This window comes from Heptranchias perlo, chromosome 15 (assembly GCF_035084215.1).
Source record: "Heptranchias perlo isolate sHepPer1 chromosome 15, sHepPer1.hap1, whole genome shotgun sequence".
In the NCBI taxonomy this organism is placed as follows: Eukaryota; Metazoa; Chordata; class Chondrichthyes; order Hexanchiformes; family Hexanchidae; genus Heptranchias; species Heptranchias perlo.
Window position 1 is genome coordinate 25,188,233 of NC_090339.1, and position 20,448 is coordinate 25,208,680.

The 20,448-nt window shown below is 41.6% G+C and overlaps 2 protein-coding genes across 8 annotated transcripts in view; both read right to left on the reverse strand.

The window, feature by feature from the left end:
- The window catches only part of phka1a (phosphorylase kinase, alpha 1a (muscle)), a 133,114-nt gene extending 122,350 nt beyond the window's left edge, over positions 1-10,764 (reverse strand). For 4 of the 7 annotated variants that reach the window (XM_067996918.1, XM_067996917.1, XM_067996912.1 and 1 more), the window contains exons 1-2: positions 10,462-10,763; positions 1,219-1,377 (exon numbers count right to left, since the gene is read on the reverse strand). In XM_067996918.1, the coding sequence (XP_067853019.1) occupies positions 1,219-1,377; positions 10,462-10,539 (237 nt within the window). In that variant the 5' untranslated portion in view covers positions 10,540-10,763. Of the gene's footprint in view, positions 1-1,218; positions 1,378-10,461 lie in introns of all 7 variants that reach the window. The other 3 variants (XM_067996914.1, XM_067996913.1, XM_067996916.1) reach the window with 2 other exon arrangements.
- Positions 10,765-13,102: 2,338 nt separating this feature from the next.
- Positions 13,103-20,448, reverse strand: part of leap2 (liver-expressed antimicrobial peptide 2) — a 59,696-nt gene continuing 52,350 nt past the window's right edge. The window contains exon 3 of the mRNA XM_067996646.1: positions 13,103-14,822. Within this exon, the coding sequence (XP_067852747.1) occupies positions 14,786-14,822 (37 nt within the window). The 3' untranslated portion in view covers positions 13,103-14,785. The remainder of the gene's footprint in view (positions 14,823-20,448) is intronic.

A 20,448-nucleotide genomic window follows, 5' to 3' on the forward strand; every position in this document is an offset into this window, starting at 1 on the left:
CATGGAGTTAGCAATTCCTACCAGGCCATGACCCTCCAGCAGCCCTTTGCTGGCACTCTGCACCCACCTCGGCTTTCAAATGACATTTTCAAACTGTTCAGAGATGACAAACTGTTCAGAGATTAAGTTACAACCATTCTGGCAGATCCAATACACAGGAACATTAGCACTGAAAGCATACTAAGGAAAAAAATTGAAACAGCGATCTTAACCACACAGATTCACTTTAAAAAATGTAAAACTACACAGCAAATTCTAACAAACTCAAACTTGCTTTGCTACATTTTAAAATGTATTTTTCTCTCTTTTAAATACTGTGTATTCCCACTCAATTGCTAAGCATTAAGCTTGGAGATTATTTTATGTAAGCAACTCCCACTGGACAAAAAAACAGAAATTGAGGAGGGGGGAGAAAGTTGGCACATTACTGCATATATGGGGGTAATTTTAATCCCCTGGGGCAGGTGGGGGTTAAAAAAACTTTAAAATGGGAAACCTAACCACAAACCATCCACTATTTTAACAGAAGAGGGTTGGGGGGGCCGGCGAACAACCCGCTCTCAGGTGGCCGGTCAGTCACTAAAATATTTTAAGGGGGCTTCCAGTACTCAGGAAACCCGGCAGCTGAAGGGAGGTGTGATGGGCCTGATCCATCAAGTAAGTGGTTTTACAGCACTGCTTGTGGGCCAGAAAGGGTAGGAGTGCATCTCCCCCGCCCATCAAGCTTACCTCCATGCGATTGGACGATCCTCCCCCCGCTATGTCCGATTCTCCCCCCATGATGTCCAATTCCCCCCCCCCCCAACTGCCAGCGATGTCCGACTCCCCCACCCCCCCACGACGTCCAATTTCCCCTCACTCCCCCCAACGATGTCCGACTCCTTCGCCCCTCCATAAGTGATTAACTTATAAAAGAGACTGCAACCAACCTCAGTGAACAAGGGTTTGGTTGAGGCAATTAAAAAAGTGAATAGATTCCAAGTAAATGAGTAAAAAAATATGGCTTAATACCAAGATAGGAGGTAAATGAAAATAATCCAGGTGAGCCTGATACATGGAAGATAGATTTGCTGACTGGTTAATTCTCATTTCTTATGAATACTTCTAGCAGTAACCAAAAACTTTTAAAAGAAATTAGAACTTTATGGGTTCTAATAAGAGTATTGTTTTTTTTCCCCTTTTTGTAACAAGAACTACCAATTATGTGCAGCTACCCACCTGCTCAAGCTCATAAGCTTTTGCTTTATCCTCATCTCGATCAGCATTTTTGCGATAGGCCAGTCCCAGTCCCCAGACTGCTAGGATGCTGTACGTGTTATCACGGACCCAAGCATCCTTCTGTTCAGGGCTAGCAGGCAGTAACCCAGTTACAGTATTCTACAAAGAAGGGGAAATGGTAATAGATAGATTTTAAGCAACACACTAAATAATTTCATGTCAGTTTAAGAGGATTGAACCCATAGCCCTATATATGACATTTCATTGGTATTGCAACTCACTGCACCAGTGTTCACTCTCTAATTTAAGAGTTAAATAGTGCAGATGTTTATACATTGCCGTAAGACCAATTGAACAGTATTATACTTAATACATGACAATACCTGACAATCACAAAAACTGTTGCCTTGACACTGTAATCCCATGAGCATATAATGTACTGAAACATAAATAACCAGAACATTTACAGAATATTGCAATACAGAAAGCATCAGACAATTGAGTCACTTTTAGTGTGCTGAATGGATGAGTAAAAATTAGTTAAAGGAGCCAATCAGTACATGACTCATGCTGGTTTACAGTTCTACAAGTGCCAGTTGCTCGCTGGTAACACACCAAAGTGATCACCTTTAAATGTGTGAGCCAAGAATATCGGAAAGACTGGCAATAAAAAAGGCCATTTAGTTCAATAAACCTATTGCCTCCACAATCCATGCACAGCTACTTCAATCATGGACTCCTCCCTCGACCCCCCTTCTCCACCCCCCCTCCCCCCCACCACCCGCTCTCTGTACACTCCACCTAAATCAAACAGATCTATTCCTAGAACTCTCAATTCCCTTTCTTGATAGCTATTGACCTAATATCTTTTTAAAAAAGGTATAAATAACCCAGAGTTGACTACTTTTCCATCTACATATTGTAAGAATATTGGAAATAGGAACAAATTGACATAATTTTCTTAATGCTACTAACCATCATGCTCTGCAGGCTATGCTGCATATTTTGCTGAATTGTAAACTGTTAGCCTTTGACTAGTGACTGACCCCTGACTCATTGTGAGACAAGACAGCTATGTGGTAAAAGCGGAACAATGATCCAAAGATAGCAATAAGACCAGGACAATGACGAGACAGTTAGACGAGTGCAGTCAAACAAACTGACCACTTGAAAAGCAACCTTGCAAAGGGTTTTGAGGTTAGATGAGTAACGTTAAAACAAACTGACCATTTTGAATTCTTTGAAAAACAACTTTGTTAATTAATAAGAATCATATGAATATTGTTCCATATATGGTGTGAGGCTTCTGCCAGGGGGGACATTAAAACCCAACATCTTTTGAGCTCTTGGCAGAGAATCAGTGAAGTCCACCCAGCTGTCAGAAGAACACCTGACTATCAGAAGATTACCTCACTCAGAAAACTTGAAATGACCAAGTCGCCAACTTAATTACAAACTCTGCCCAGAGATCAACCAGGGTAATATTGTTTTGATCTTTGTTGTCTAATATGATACTTTTACATGTTTGATTTGATTATTAATGAGACATTGATTACCATTTGGGGTCACGTCCAAATCTGTTACAATATGCACTACTTTCTCTAACTAAATATGCACTCTCATTTTGAAAAAACATTTTCTAATCTCTAATCTTACTCTGAGCTTGTGAATTTTGCAGGGAGGGGTGTGCGGCAATGAACCAGCATCCACCCATGCAATTCCTAGCAGAGGTTGTTAGCTACTGTTCAGCAGCAGAAATGCCGGTTAACTTTTTTTTCCCTCTCTCATCCACAGACACTGAGGCCAATTGCAGTTCATTTTACCACAGCCATTAGGGGAGCCAAATGGACCTTTTTAAAATTTTAATTGAATAGGATATCCTTATATGAAACTATTTTGATTCATTTCATTAGGACCTACACAGTTTTTGTTTATTAAAAATAAATGTTTTATGGTATTACATCCTCAAAATGCTGGATTGCTCAGCCTCTGTGGTGCTGCAGGGTCAGGTACATGGATGGTAATGAATAATCTCCAGACTGCGGGGCGTGGGAACGTGCAGTCTGAGCTCCAATATGGAGAACCTGCTACAGAGGCATATGTCACACAATAAATATGGATGAGGAAAGCCTTTTTGCTCATTCCTCCTGGAGGAACCCACAGCCCCCTCATTTCAGCATCCAACAGTTTCTTAAATGGTGTTTGCCTCCACTACCACACCTGGAAGTCCCTTTCAAATGTTGATCATTCTGTGATAATGAAACTTAATTTCTTCTAATGGAATTTTTCTGTTCTTAAAATTAAAAACTTCCTCAAAAGGTGAGGATTTAAATTTACATTCAGGCAGAATGGTGTATAGAGCAGGACCATCACAAGAGAGAGCGTATTATCAAAGCTTCAGTTTATCAACATCATCTGAACCCAGCAATGTATGCAAGTGTGTGTGTGATATATCACACACACACACATATACATTCTGAAGTATGCTCCATCCTGTATCATTCTATATATAATAGATAGACTTTTATGACAATGAGGTTCTTCAGTTCACAGAAACTTTTTTCTTTTGCTAGCGGTGGATGCTGCAGCAATCAAATACCAACTGAAGTATAGTGATACTGTACCACATAATTTGAACTGATGGGTTATTTCACTACACATTATGTTACAGGAGAATGACATAGTATCATGACAAAATATATCGTTTAGCAGGCAGTTACTACCACAGTGGTAATTAAGGAACATAGGAATAGCAGTGGACCATTCAGCCCCTCGAGCCTGTTCCGCCATTCAGTGAGATCATGGCTGATCTGTATCCTAACTTCATTCATCTGCCTTGACTCCATACCCTTGACTAGCAAACATCTATTGATCTCAGATGTAAAATTATTAATTGAACTAGCATCTACTGCTTTTCATGGGAAAGAGTTCATCACTTCTACCACCCTTTGCATGGAAAAAGTGTTTCCTAACTTCTCTCCTGAATAGCCTGGCTCTGATTTTAAGGTTATGTCCCCTTGTCCTAGACTACCCCACCAGCGGAAAAAGTTTCTCTCTATCTACCCTATCAATTCCTTTCAAAATCCTAAAAGCCTCAATCAAATCAACACTTAACCTTCTTTATACCAGGGAATACAAGCTTAGTTTATGTAAACTCTCCTCATAATCTAACCCTTGGAGCCCTGGAAACATTCTTGGGAACCTGCACTACACTCCTTCCAAGACCAATATATCCTTTCTAAACTGTGGTGTCCAGAACTGTAAACAGTACTCCAGATGTGGTTTAACCAGTGCTTTATATAGCAAAACTTCCTTCCATTTATATTCTAGCTCTCTATTTATCAAAGGCAAACATTCCACTAGTCTTTTTGATTATTTTTGGAACCTGATTACTACATTTTAGTGATCTGTGTACATGGACCCCTAAATCTCTTTGGACTTCCACTGTTCCTAGCTTTTCACCAATCTATCCTTTTTTGGGTCTAAAATGGATGATCTCACACTTACCTGCATTGAAATCCATCTGCCACAGTTTTGCCCACTCACTTAATCTATCAATGTTTCTTTGTAATTTTATGCTCCCATCTAAACTACTTACTATGCCACCAATCTTTGTCATCGTCAAACTTGGATATATGGCTCTCTATTGTGTCATCTAAGTCATTAATAAATATAGTGAATAGTTGAGGCCTGTGCACAGATCCTTGTAGGATACCACTTGTCACTTCCTTCCAATTCGAGTACATACCCATTATCCCTACTCTCTCTTCTACCGCCTAACCAATCTCCTAACCAGGTCAATTCCATGAGCTTTAATTTTAGCTAACAGTCTCTTATGTGGAACCTTATTGAGTGCCTTCTGGTGTTCCATATAAACTACATCCATAGACATTCCCCTATCTACTGCTTTAGTTACTTCCTCAAAAAATTCAATTAGGTTTGTTAGCCATGACCTACCCTTTACAAATCCATGTTGGCTCTCTCTAACCAGCTCAAATATCTCTAAATGCTCAGTCAGTCTTTTCTTAATTATAAATTCCAATAACTTCCCCACAGATGTTTGACTAACAGGTCTATAGTTTCCTGGTTTCTCCCGCTCACCTTTCTTAAGTAATGGAGTTACATTTGCAATTCCCTGTGATTTACCGAATATCAACCACCTCCAACCAAAACATATAAACATGCAAAATGACAAACAGGAACAGAATGGCTGGCCAATCGAGTCTGTCCCAAATAGTTATGACACAACAAAACATCACGACCCCCAGTGTTCCCTCTCACCAGTGAACTGTAGACCAGTTAGCTTAATGTCGGTGATAGGAAAGATAATCGAATCTTTACTCAAAGATGTAATAGAAACATATCTAAAAACCAAAAATTTAATGAAGAATAGTCCACACAGAATTCAAAAGGGAAGGTCATGCTTGACCAACCTTATTGAATTCTTTGAAGAAGTAACAGAAAGAGTAGACAAGGGTAATGCAGTCGATGCAATATATTTAGATTTTCAAAAGATCTTCGATAAAGTATCACAGACTCATGACTAAGGTCAGAGCATGTGGAGTCAGGGGACATGTAGCTGAATGGATAACAAGTTGGCTACAAAACATAAAACAGAGGGTAAGGTTAAGGGAGCTACTCAGACTGGCAAAAAGTGGGAAGTGGTGTTCCACAGGGACCAGTGCTGGGACCACTGTTGTTCACAATTTGGATTTGGGAATTGGAAATACAATTTCAAAATTTGCAGACGACTCCAAATTGGGGGGGGTGTAGTTAATACAAAGGAGGAATGTGTCAAAATGCAAGAGAACATTAATAAACTTGCAGAACGGGCATGTAATTGACAAATGAATTTCAATACAGATAAGTGTGAGATGGTGCATTTTGGTAGGAAGAATAAGGAGGCCACATACTGCTTGGATAATAAGAGTCTGAATGGGATAAAGGAGCAAAGGGATCTCTGGGTACGGATACGCAAATCACTAAAAGTAGTAACGCAGGTTAATAAGGCCTGAAAAAAGGCAAATCAAGCACTGGGTTTCATTTCTAGAGGGATAGAATTGAAAAGTACAGAAGTTATGTTAAACTTGTATAGACCCTTGGTTAGACCACACTTGGAGTACTGTGCACAGTTCTGGTCTCCATACTATAGAAAGGATATACAGGCAAAGGAGAGGGTGCAAAGAAGATTCTCAAGGATGGTGCCAGAATGATGAGAGGATATACTTATCAGGAAAGGCTGAACAGGCTGGGGCGCTTTTCTCTAGAAAAGAGAAGGCTGAGGGGTGAGCTGATAGAAGTCTAAGATAATGAAATGGTTTGATAGGGTAGACGTAGAGAAAATGTTTCCACTTGAGGGGGGAGTCCAAAGCTAGTGGTCATAAATATAAAATAGGTCGCTAATAAATCCAATATGGAATTCAGGAGAAACTTCTTTACCCAAAGAATCATAGAATCATAGAAGTTACAACATGGAAACAGGCCCTTCGGCCCAACATGTCCATGTCGCCCAGTTTATACCACTAAGCTAGTCCCAATTGCCTGCACTTGGCCCATATCCCTCGATACCCATCTTACCCATGTAACTGTCCAAATGCTTTTTAAAAGACAAAATTGTACCCGCCTCTACTACTGCCTCTGGCAGCTCGTTCCAGACACTCACCACCCTTTGAGTGAAAAAATTGCCCCTCTGGACCCTTTTGTATCTCTCCCCTCTCACCTTAAATCTGTGCCCCCTCGTTATAGACTCCCCTACCTTTGGGAAAAGATTTTGACTATCGACCTTATCTATGCCCCTCATTATTTTATAGACTTCTATAAGATCTCCCCTTAACCTCCTACTCTCCAGGGAAAAAAGTCCCAGTCTGTCTAACCTCTCCCTGTAAGTCAAACCATCAAGTCCCGGTAGCATCCTCGTAAATCTTTTCTGCACTCTTTCTAGTTTAATAATATCCTTTCTATAATAGGGTGACCAGAACTGTACACAGTACTCCAAGTGTGGCCTCACCAATGCCCTGTACAACTTCAACAAGACATCCCAACTCCTGCATTCAATGTTCTGACCAATGAAACCAAGCATGCTGAATGCCTTCTTCACCACCCTATCCACCTGTGACTCCACTTTCAAGGAGCTATGAATCTGTACTCCCAGATCTCTTTGTTAGAGTGGTAAGAATGTGGAATGCGCTATCACAAGGAGCAGTTCAGGCAAATAGCATAGATACATTTAAGGGGAAGCTAGATAAGCACATGAGGGAGAAAGGAATAAAAAAAAAAGTATGCTGATACGGTTAGATGAAGTAGGGAAGGAGGAGGCTTGTGTGGAGCATAAAGGCCGGCACAGACCAGTTGGGCCGAATGGCCTGTTTCTGTGCTGTAGTTTCCATGTAACGCGATGAATAGAATACCCAATGACTCTGTCTCACATCTCCCATCAAAGGAGATTTACAACACATTTTAGAAAGCGTCAATAGGAGGTTCCATGACCACCACTGTATTTCTCTATATGGGTGGTCAAAACACCTGCGTGTCTCATAACTCCCACTGCTGTAGATATAGTGAATCTACTTAGTCACCCACTCACTGCACTTCAAGTCAGCATCTTTTCTTAATGATGTGGAGATGCCGGTGATGGACTGGGGTTGACAATTGTAAACAATTTTACAACACCAAGTTATAGTCCAACGATTTTATTTGAAATTTACAAGCTTTCGGAGGCTTCCTCCTTCCTCAGGTAAATGTCAGGAACTCCTCGAAGCCTACGCATTTATAAATCACAGAACAATACATGGTGATTACAGACAGTCTTTGCAACTGCCCGTTGCCAAGGCAATCACCGTGTTCAGACAGAGAGGTGTTACCTACAGAACCCCCGAATATACATTCAACAAAAAAAAACAAACAAACAGGAAAAAAAAGAGGCAGAAACATCCGGAAGGCAGAGAAAGCCAGCAAATGACCCGTTATATTAAAAACAGATAGCTTTTGTTCGCTGGTGGGCTTACGTGTAGCGTGACATGAACCCAAGATCCCGGTTGAGGCCGTCCTCATGGGTGCGGAACTTGGCTATCAATTTCTGCTCGACGATTTTGCGTTGTCGTGTGTCTCAAAGGCCGCCTTGGAGTACGCTTACCCGAAGGTCTTTTCTTCATAATCTGGTCTCAGTTTATTGAGTTTTGTCTGTTACTAATTTACCTCCCATTGAATGTCAACAATTTCTTAGCTCATCATAGATCTATTGCAGCATGTGAAAATTGGCACTAATCTCATCTATTTCAGATGAATGGTAAGAGCAGGGTTGCTGACCACACTCTGATGAAGGAATTACCAAGAGTTGCATTGCAGTTAGTAAATGGAACTTCATATAATGCTCATATGCACCAATGGGTGGAAAAAATGTAGATTACGTGCTTTTTAATCTTCATTTATTTGATCTTATTTCCTATCTTGAATAACTGCTGGAGAAAGATTAGGGTGGGGGAGCGAGCAAAAGAACAGAAGGAAAGCAAGAGAAACGGAAGCGATGGGAGAGCAATCAAAACATTGAAGGAGGAGATGGAGAAACAGAAGTAAAGGAGAGAGATATTGAAATGGCAGAGGAGAGCACAAATCAGTGAAGAATTAATATTTTACCAAATGAAGCTTTTAATTATAAGTCTGTCTTTGTTTCTGTATCACTGGTACCAATTAAAAAGGATTATGTATGCCTAGATGTTTTCCTTTGAAGAACTGTTTTCCCACACAGCTATCAAATGATTAAATTTCTATGAAACTTTAGGAACCAAATTAAGTTTCTTTTTAATTCATCCTGAAACTGACCAGTGCTACAGGGTCAACCCTGGCCCACTGGTTACCACTCCAAACTCACTCATACTTCCCTGCTTAACAAGCAAAGTCTAATGGTTAACATTACTACAATAGAAAGAGAAATCAATAGTAGTATAACATTAGTAAACTTCAGGTCAGTCTGATTAACCCTATCCTTACAATAGAGATATAAGTGTCCTCAGATCACAGACCCGAGGTGGGGGCACAGAACAACTAAATATCAGTCACAATTATCATTCGGCAAGCCCTGCTAGAAACGTGTGTGTGTGTGTGTGTGTGTGTGTGGACATTGGGTGAGGGCAGCATCAGGCTTAGCTCTGATGCCCCTCACATAGAAATAACCTGCCAAACTTATTGACTGAACTCACACATGAATAATAGCCATTTGTGCTGTCCTTTGGATGGGATGTGAAACCAATACCCCTTGCCTGTTCTGCTGGTTTAGGTAGAAGTTAAACCTCCGATTTCACTACTTAAAGGGCAGGGAGTTGTAGTCTCCTGCCATCATTCTTCCCTCAAACAATATCAACAAAAAAGATGAACTTTGCAATCAACCTCTGGGTTACTGGTCCACTATCATTATCAATAGACTTCAGGTACACTAGTGTAGGGATCATGGTATTGGACCAGCAATCCAGGTACCATGAGTTCAAATCTCACCATGGCAAGTCTAGTAGGATTTGTGACTGGCAGCAGACAAAATAACCATGAATCTGCCAGATTGTCGTAAAAACCCACCTGCCACCACTACCCGGACTGGCCTACATGTAACTCCAGTCGCACACTATATGGTTGACTCTTATTACCCTGTGATTGGGCAATAAGTATAGCCTTATCAGCGTCACCCACAGCCTGAGAACAAAAATATGTATAAAATAACTTTTTCATCTTGTGGGTCGTTACTGGAATATTTGCCAACATAGCATCCGGACTTAGGAAAAAAATTGAAGTATCTCTCCCATACCCTAGTGAGGGAGAAGAGAAAACAAGAAAAATGTAGCAGCAAAAATAAAGGACAGCAAAGATTCATATCACTGGCGTGTTAAACACCTGTCGCGATTGAGGGCGGCTTTGACAGCGTGACTGAATTTTGAAATGCCTCACATGATCCGAAAGAGGCTTAGAGAGAACATCGTGTCTTCATTTGCAAACAAACAACAAGTTAACCTAAATCACGGCTAAAAAAATTCATATGATTGCATGATAAAACTGAGTCCAAGCCAATTAATTGAGTTCCACAAACTGTCTTCATGAAGACAGTGCCCTTTTTAAATGTGTCAATAGTAATAACCAAGCCTGCCTTTATTAAACCGTGATTTACTCGTACGGTGTCACAGCTCCTGGAGGCTGCAATGGGAAACGTTGCCTGTAAGAAACACTGCGCTTGATCCTTAACTCGATGGCACAGTTACCCACCTGGTGAGTCAGGATGGTATTATTGACCAGCCGGGCGTAATAGTCCAACCTCACCCCGGAATTACTTCGGCTTCTCATGATCGGAGTTTCGACCGACTGGTTCGCTCTCTGGATTCCGGCTGAGCCAGAGCGAGCAGGCGGCCAACGTTACTCCCCCTTCACCGGGGCCAAGCTCCAGACAGTGTCCCCCGCCCCTAGCAACCAGCCTGACAGCGCCGTCACCTACTCTGCACAGACTATTGCTAACCAACGATAGGAACTATGATTATCCGTATTCCCTTCCACCACACTCAGCAGCTCCAATAGCTCCGCCCTTTTCACATAAACTCCGCTTTCCATACAGCGACCAACAGCCAGAGGGAGCCCCTGGTTACAGCACATGCGCATATCGGCACTCTCGCTCGTGGTTACTGCGCATGCCTACATCCAGAGCCTGGCACCCAGCTCTTGGGCAGGTGGACATTTTGGCTATTAATTGCTATCTTTACTTTTGATCTGTGTGTTTCTAGCATTTTCTGTTTTTATTACAAAGCTATGCTTACCTTCGAAGGGTGCTGTCTTCATCTTTTGCCAGATATTATCCCTGAAGCTCGGTTCAGTTGTTACCAGCATTCTCAACTCTTCCTTAGAAGGTGGTGAGTTTGAGTTTTCCTCCAGGACTTCAGCACATAATTGAGTTTGACACTTTGAGGGAGCACTGCCTCTGTCAGAGATACTGCCCTTTGAATGAGATGTAAAACTGATACCCCTTCTGCCTGTTTTGAGTGTTTGTTAAAGATCCCATGGTTCTACTTAAAGAAGAGCAGGGAGTTCTGGTGTTCTCCCAGCATCCCTCCTCAACCAATATCACTAAAAACAGATGAATTGGTCATTCATCTTGTGGTCTGTTGCTGGGAGAGAATATTTGTCTATATAACAACAGTCACTGTATTTCAAAAATAAATTTATTATGAAAGACAAGTATTATTTAAATTGTATTTATTCAGACTGTTGCTGTCAAGCCTAAGCTGACCAAAGTTTAGCAAATCTAAAAGTGAATGAGGGCAGTCTAGGGAGGGAGCAGGTGTGTAGGATCATGACTTCAACTTACATTTGTATAGCATTCCTCACATGTAACCAAGGACATATGAGAACACTTTACATGGCAGAGGACAAAAATTATGTTTTGCTGATGGATATGGATATAGTAGAGGACAGACTGTGGACTTAAAGATGAGGACAAGAATCTTGAAATCAATCCTTTGGGCATAGGGAGTCAGTGGAGCTTGGCAAGGGTGAGGGATTGTTGGGTGAATGGAAGAGGACAAGGGCTGTAGATAAGGTTGCCACCCATCTTCTTTATTTTTGATGTAAACTTGGCACTGAATATTCAGTTTTCTGCAGTTTGTGCAGATTTTTTATTCTACTTTGTGGGGTTTAAAATTCAAAACTGGATTCAAACTGTTTTGTGATTGTAAATCTACCAGCCATGGGAGGGACAGCCAGTCTCCAGAGTTAATAGTTCTGCATCTAGAGCTGTAGCATCTAAACAAAGAGTTGCCAAAAAGGTAAGAGGCAGGAAGTCCTGCAACAACAAACTGAGAGATAACATTGGAATATATCAGTTGAATGTTGAGATCATCAACAGGTGAAATAATTTGCTGTAATACAATTATTAAGTTTTTTCCCTCTAAGCTATGCTCCTTTTCCCAACTCCAGCCCCATATTCTGCCCATTTTTGGACCTTGAAAAAGATGGCAACCGCAGCCAAGGTGTCCTGAATTAGCTGGTCTGGAAAGAGTTGAGGTTAATGGCTGATGAGGGGGATATACAAGAAATCAATTCTCAAGGTTGTTTTGTTTCTTCACACTCTTCCCTTGGCTGTGACGTGAATGCTCCTTCCATGGCAGTAACCACTTTATACCAGCTGATAGGGTGGTTAGTCCTATATGGTGGGAGGGGTTTATGGGCTCCCTCAACCCATATGATGAGGGGGGCCACCCACACCTACTGGACACAAGTATCCCACTGGATGTCAATCCAGAATTTAGAGCCAGAGCTCCGGTCTCCACTCGCCAGGACTATCTGGAGCAGGGTTCAATTAGCCAGCCTGTTGGCAACAAAGGTGACTAAGCCAGACTAACTGAAGATGAGAGATCATAAATAAAGAAGACTTGTATTAAGAAAACAGATCTGCATATTTTTGAATGAGTTTGCTGTCAGTTTGGCTTTCTAACAAATGTCACTTCTAATATTTCCCTGATGCTGACAGCTCTCATTTATTTTACGGTCATGTTACACATATTTCAATTGGCAGGCGATTTATAAGAATTATAAGTTGTTCAGGTATATACCATTCTATGAAACATTTAAATTTACTTATGGGGGTCTCCTACTTAGTAGGGTTGATCTTTTAATAGGATAAATAATTTGTTTTTATTCGTGAGGTATTAACATAAAAATAACAATTGCTGTCCTTATTCGTATCATCCGTATAATCATAAAGGAATCCTAATGGCAAGACTCCTTTTATACCCTGATGGCCCTAACATATAAAGTTCATTATATTCAGAACAACCACACTGTACAGTTGTAATTATTTATTTCAACAAAACAACATTGTATGGATACAATGACAACAGAAACATAAATTCCATTATTATTAAAATATTTACAAAGTCAATTCTGGACAAAGTTTCTATAATAAGAGTTGAGTTAGTGTGAGGAATGAAATAGCTACTAAGTTGCCTCAGTTGTAATAATTCCATTTTTCTATACTTTTTTTTGAGTAACTTTCTGTTAATTTCAGTCCTAGGGAGTAATACACTTTTGCACCAATATTAGCAACAAGCATTTCCAGTTCAAGTATTGCATAGATTAGAAGCGGAATAAAGCTTCTCCTTTACTGCCCCTTCAAGTCAGGTATGGCATGGATTAGATGCAGAGTAAAGCTCCTGCTATTTCTCAGTAATATGCCTTACTGCTAACCTAAGAAGAAAAATATGCCTTAATAGTAACGTTGTAAGACCACCCTACTGCACTAATGTTATTTTTCCATTTCCATCATCAGGCATCCTTTTTGACTTTGAGTGAGACTGCCAGTTCACTTTTAATTAGTGCCGATGACTGTCCAGTGCCCTGGTCAGACTTCACCTACAGTACTGTGTTTTGGTCACCAAGAAATAAAGAAAACATTCAAGCCATGGAGGTGGCATAGAGAAGAGTCACAAGGCTGACCCCTAGCATCAGAGGATTAAGTTATGAGGGAAGACTGTCTTCTAGGCAGGGTATTGGAGGCACAAGCCTTAGACTCATTCAAGAGACAGTTAGATGAAGGGTTGGGGAAAAATAAGTTTTTTTAAAATTCTGGATGGATGAGCTAAGATGGGCTGATTGGCCTCCCTCGTCTATATCTATCTTGTGCCAAATTACATGCAGTTTTGGCCTGTGAGCCTACTTGCACTAGGAACCAGGATGAGAATGCCAAATGCATTTCAAGTTGGGTCCTTACAGCAAGCAGAGAGAGAAGACTTTCATCCCATCAATTTGGGCTGGATTGGAACCCAGAAACTAGTGGTAAAAGGACAGGAATATAACAAACTGAACTGACCAGACCCCATTTGTAATACCCACAGATAGCTTGGATATCAAGTAAAGAATTGGATTGAAATCTTGTGTTGTTGCACATTTCTTTTCAATTTTCAGTCATTTTATAATAATTAGAATAAAGAGTAACATGTAGTAACTGTACTACCATGTAGTATCAGTAGGAGCATCAGCAGATTGGTGACATCACAATAATGGTAGCAATGTACAAGGGTCTGTTTACCTCTCACAGGGAGACAGAATGAGAGGAGATGGAAAAGAACAAAGCCGCAGAGAAATAATTAGAAAATGGAAGACATGGTGTCATAGTATGTTACAACACAGAAGGAGGCCATCTGTCCTATCATGCCTGTGCTGGCACTTTGGTAGAGCTATCCAATTAGTCCCACTCCCCTGCTTTTTCCCCAGAGCCCTGTATTTTTTTTCCCTTTAAGTATTTATCCAATTCCCTTTTGAAAGTTATTATTGAATCTACTTCCTCCACCCTTTCAGGCAATGCATTCCAGATCATAACAACTCTCTGTGTAAAAAAATGGTTCCTCTGGTTCTTTTGCCAATCACCTTAAGTCTGTGTCATAAGAAGAAGTGAACAATGCTTTTTACTTACAGATCAAAAACATGATAGGGAAAAGGAAAGTAAATAAGACCTATGGAGATAGGCTTCATTCTGTATCAGTACCTAGTTCAGTTTGATTAATATTGTTCATCTAGATGGATGAAATACAAGGACGACTTTTTCTCAGGACACAAATTTTGATTGTGTGCAATGCCCACCTCTGAAAAACAGAATAATACAGTGTACATCGCAAAGTGAAGCAATCATCATGTCTATTGCAATCAATGTGGATCTTTAGTAAAGTCTTATTATTTTCCAAAATCATATCCCTTTTGAGCAAAGAGACTGTCAAAGTTACTTTTTTTTGCCTCAATTCTTAAGATATCCTTACACTTCATTTCTACTAGCAAAGCACATTCCCACCGAAAATGCACACAGACAATTTACTTTTAAGCTTCTACCACTCTTAAGCCAGCCATTAGTACATACACAAAAGAGGCCAAGGTTCTTTATATCTGCACACCAAAATAATCCCAGACATTAGAGACATCTTGGATTCAATTAATGGCAATAAAGTATGTTGCATTTCTTGTCACTCTGAGGAAAATAAGTTAATTTAAAAAAGTAAAGCCTTTCACCAAAAGAACTGTAGAGCACTTGACCAAATAGAAATATATTTAATCTATCTCATTAAATTAATAACTATATAGTATATTTAAAACACTGTATGCATTTAGACAACTATTGAGGGTAGGATTAGATTCAGCTGTGATATTTTACACAACCAAATAGCTCGCCAACATGAAGCTCACACATAAACAGTGACCACACAGGCCACATGAACAGTGCCTATGGTATTGTGCCCCAGTGTGTCAGCACCTTCAGAACAGGAAAGAAAACGAGAAAATTGAGAAATGAATGAATACAATTGGAGGTGAGAAAGCACCCAATTTCCATTGGCACTTCTGTCTCATGATCTCAGCCAGGACTCAATTTGTGGAGAATTGTTGGCACAAACAACCCTGTACCACCAATCCTGTTCTTTGAGAGCACAGAATAGAGAAAAGGAAGTTTTCTTTTACAAGCCCTTTTTCTATAGCTTATTAAGGAGATCAGCCAAAACCTGGAATGTAAAATTTCCTGTTTTCTGTGTTAACACTTTTTAAAAAAAATAAGAGCATTGAATATGATATGGAAATTTGTATTTTGCCAAGTAAATATAGATAACATAATAACTTTTTATTAAAGCCTGGAGGCGACCTCATGGAAGTTATTTAAAAAGCCAGTCATTCAGGTAATGTAGTGGGTTAGACATAGGGGGTGAATTTTCTCGGAGCTTCTCTGCTCCGTTGCCAAAACTTTCAGCAAAAGTGCGACGGATGCCCCGTTTATGAGCATAAACAGGATTTCCCCCACACTTCCAGCAAAGTTACAGAAGCAGAGCAGGAGAAGTTCCTAGGAAATTCACTCCCGTGGTCTTTTCAGCACTGCGATCTGGGTTAGAATCCAGCTCACATTAAGTGTGTTAAAATCTGCTCCCTCTAAAGGATGTAAGAATCTTGGAGAGTAGTTTATAGGCCCCCTAATAGTAGCTATACCATTGGACAGAGTATTAATCATAAAATAATAGGAGCTTGTAACAAAGATAATGCAGTAATCATGGGGGACTTTAATCTTCATATAGACTAGGCAAATCAAATTGGCAAAGGTAGTTTGGAGGAGGAGTTCATGGAATGCATTCGAGACAGTTTCCTAGAGCAATCCATTGTGGAAACAACCAGGGAACAGGCTATTTTAGATCTTGTATTGTGTAATGAGACAGGGTTAATTAGTAATCTCACAGTAAAGGATCCTCTGGGGAAGAGCGATCATAGTATGATAGAATTTCACATTGAGTTTGAGAGTGATGTACTTAAGTCCGAAACTAGAGTCTTAAACTTAAATAAAGTCAATTATATAGGTATGAGGGGCGAGTTGGCTAAGGTAAATTGGGAAATTAAATTAAAGGGTATGATGATTGAAAAGCAATGGCAAACATTTAAAGAAATATTTCAATATTCTCAACAAATATACATTCCATTGAGAAATAAAAATGCCACAGGAAAAGTGGTCCACCCGTGGCTAACTAAAGAAGTTAAGGATAGTATTAGATTAAAAGAAAAGGCCCATAATGTCACCAAGAAGAGTAGTAAGCTTGAGGATTGGGAGAGTTTTAGAAACCAGTAAAGGACGACCAAAAAATTGATAAAAAGGGAGAAAATAGAATATGAAAGTAAACTAGCAAGAAATATAAAAATGGATTGCAAGAGCTTCTGTAAATATGTAAAAAGGAAGAGAGTAGCAAAGTCCCCTAGAGGCTGAGATGGGAGAAATTATAATGGGGAATCAGAAAATAGCAGATGTGCTAAACAAATATTTTGTATCTGTCTTCACAATAAAAAACACAAAAAGCATACCAGAAATAGTGGGGAACCAAGGGGCTATTGAGGTGAGGAACTTAAAGTAATTATTATCAGTATAGGAAAAGTACTTGAGAAACTAATGGGACTAAAAGCTTCTAAATCCCCTGGACCTGATGGCCTACATCCTAGGGTTCTAAAAGAGGTGGCTACAGAGATAGTGGATGCATTGGTTATGATCTTCCAAAATTCTAGAACTAAAGGGCATAGTCGCAGGATAAGGGGTCAGCCATTTAAGACCGAGGTGAGAAGGCATTTCTTCACTCAGAGGATTGTGAATCTTTGGAATTCTCTACCCCGAATGGCTATTGTTGCTGAGTCGTTGAGTATATTCAAGACTGAGATAGATAAATTTTTGGACTCTAGGGGAATCAAAGGATATGGGGATCAAGCAGCAAAGTGGAGTTGAGATCGAAGATCAGCCATGATCTGATTGAATGGTGGAGCAGGCTTGAGGGGCCATATGCCCACTCCTGCTCCTATTTTTTATGTTGTTATGTTCTTCCAGTTTCAATTCAAGAACTAGTGGGCCTGAACCTGCAGCACAGAACTATCTGTAATTTTGATGTGGAGATGCCGGTGATGGACTGGGGTTGACAATTGTAAACAATTTTACAACACCAAGTTATAGTCCAGCAATTTTATTTTAAATTCACAAGCTTTCGGAGATTTCCTCCTTCCTCAGGCAAATGTTTCAAGAGCTCCTTGAAGCCTACGCATTTATACATATAGAACAATACATGGTGTTTACAGACTGCCCCTGCAACTGCCCGTTGCCAAGGCAATCACCGTGTTCAGACAGAGAGGTGTCACCTGCAGAACCCCCGAATACACATTCAACAAAAAAACAAACAGGGAAAAAAAACAGAGAAAAAAAAACACAGAGAGAGGCAGAAACCTCCGGAAGGCAGAGAGAGCCAGCAAATGACCCATTATATTAAAAACAGATAACATTTGTTCGCTGGTGGGGTAACGTGTAGCGTGACATGAACCCAAGATCCCGGTTGAGGCCGTCCTCGTGGGTGCGGAACTTGGCTATCAATTTCTGCTCGACGATTTTGCGTTGTCGTGTGTCTCGAAGGCCGCCTTGGAGTACGCTTACCCGAAGGTCGGTGGATGAATGTCCATGACTGCTGAAGTGTTCCCCGACTGGGAGGGAACCCTCCTGTTTGGCGATTGTTGCGCGGTGTCCGTTCATCCGTTGTCGCAGCGTCTGCATGGTCTCGCCAATGTACCATGCTCTGGGGCATCCTTTCCTGCAACGTATGAGGTAGACAACGTTGGCCGAGTCACAGGAGTATGAACCATGCACCTGGTGGGTGGTGTCCTCTCGTGTGATGGTGGTATCTGTGTCGATGATCTGGCATGTCTTGCAGAGGTTACCGTGGCAGGGTTGTGTGGCGTCGTGGACGCTGTTCTCTTGAAAGCTAGGTAGTTTGCTGCGAACGATGGTCTGTTTGAGGTTGGGTGGCTGTTTAAAGGCGAGTAGTGGAGGTGTGGGGATGGCCATAGCGAGGTGTTTGTCCTCATTGATGACATGTTGAAGGCTGCGGAGAACATGGCGTAGTTTCTCCGCTCCGGGGAAGTACTGGACGACAAAGGGTACTCTGTTGGTTGCGTCCCGTGTTAGTCTCCTGAGGAGGTCTATGCGATTTTTTGCTGTGGCCCGTCGGAACTCTCCGAAAGCTTGTGAATTTAAAATAAAATTGCTGGACTATAACTTGGTGTTGTAAAATTGTTTACAATTGTCAACCCCAGTCCATCACCGGCATCTCCACATCATGACTACCATCGACACCACAAACTGCCGGCTCACAGTGGAAAGGATATCCAAGAAGATCGCGCATTTAGACACAGACATCAAGTTTTTACAGAGCTGCAAGAAAGCAGACAAGATCCCGAAAGGACTCCAGATCACGAACCCACTCAAGTCCACATACAACTCGGATTACGCTGAGAGACTCTGCCGCCGTACCTCTCGCACACTCCGCAACCATCTCATACACCAACTCTACAGCAGACGCCACAACCTCGAAACCAAGATAGAGTCCATACTCTCAACCTGTACTCAGGACACAGCAGACCAGCTACGTTATACCGCCAAACAGACGAGGCAACGGAACTACGCTGCCTACATGAAAACCAAGAGCAGGAAGCTTGAGAAACTCGGCATCACCACCAGCAACGACCAAGCTTCCCCTGGTACCACGGTTGCAACCACAGGGAAGTCTATTATCAATTTATCCGACCACACCCTTCAACCAGACGAAATCGAAGTTCTCAGCCGAGGGCTCAATTTCTGCCCCACTACCAAAATGGACCCCACTAGTCTCGCGGCGGACACAGAGGAATTCATCAGGAGAATGAGGCTCCGGGAATTCTACCACAAACCCCAAGATTTCAGCAGCGAACCCAATGAGACAATCGACGATCCGGAACAGCAGACAGAGGGATCCGCGGTACAGCAACCGAAGAGGAAAGAGTCAAACTGGACTCCTCCGGAGGGTCGCTGCCCTCAGCTGGACATGTATGCTCAAGCTGTCAGGAAATGCGTCAATGCCAGATTCATCAGCCGCACTCAGAAGACAGTCCAGAATGTCACCCGAGCACAACGCAACGCCATCAACGCTCTCAAGACCAACCGCAACATCGTCATCAAACCAGCGGACAAAGGAGGAGCCATAGTCATACAGAACAGAACAGACTATTGCAAAGAAGCATACCGACAACTGGACAACCAGGAACACTACAGACGGTTACCCGCAGATCCGACCAAAGAACACACCCACCAGCTCAACAAACTGATCAAGACCTTCGATCCAGACCTTCAAAGCATCCTACGCATTCTCATCCCACGTAATCCCCGCGTGGGAGACTTCTACTGCCTCCCAAAGATACACAAAGCCAACACACCCGGACGTCCCATCGTATCAGGCAACGGAACCCTGTGTGAGAACCTCTCTGGATACATCGAGGGCATCCTGAAACCCATCGTACAGGGAACCCCCAGCTTCTGTCGCGACACTACAGACTTCCTACAAAAACTCAGTACCCACGGACCAGTTGAACCAGGAACACTTCTCACCACGATGGACGTCTCGGCACTATACACCAGTATCCCCCACGATGACGGCATCGCTGCGACAGCATCAATACTCAACACCAACAACAGCCAATCTCCGGAAGCCATCCTACAACTCATCCGCTTCATCCTGGATCACAATGTCTTCACCTTCGATAACCAGTTCTTTACCCAAACACACGGAACAGCCATGGGGACCAAATTCGCACCCCAATACGCCAACATTTTCATGCACAAGTTCGAGCAGGACTTCTTCACTGCACAAGACCTCCAACCAACACTATACACCAGATACATCGACGACA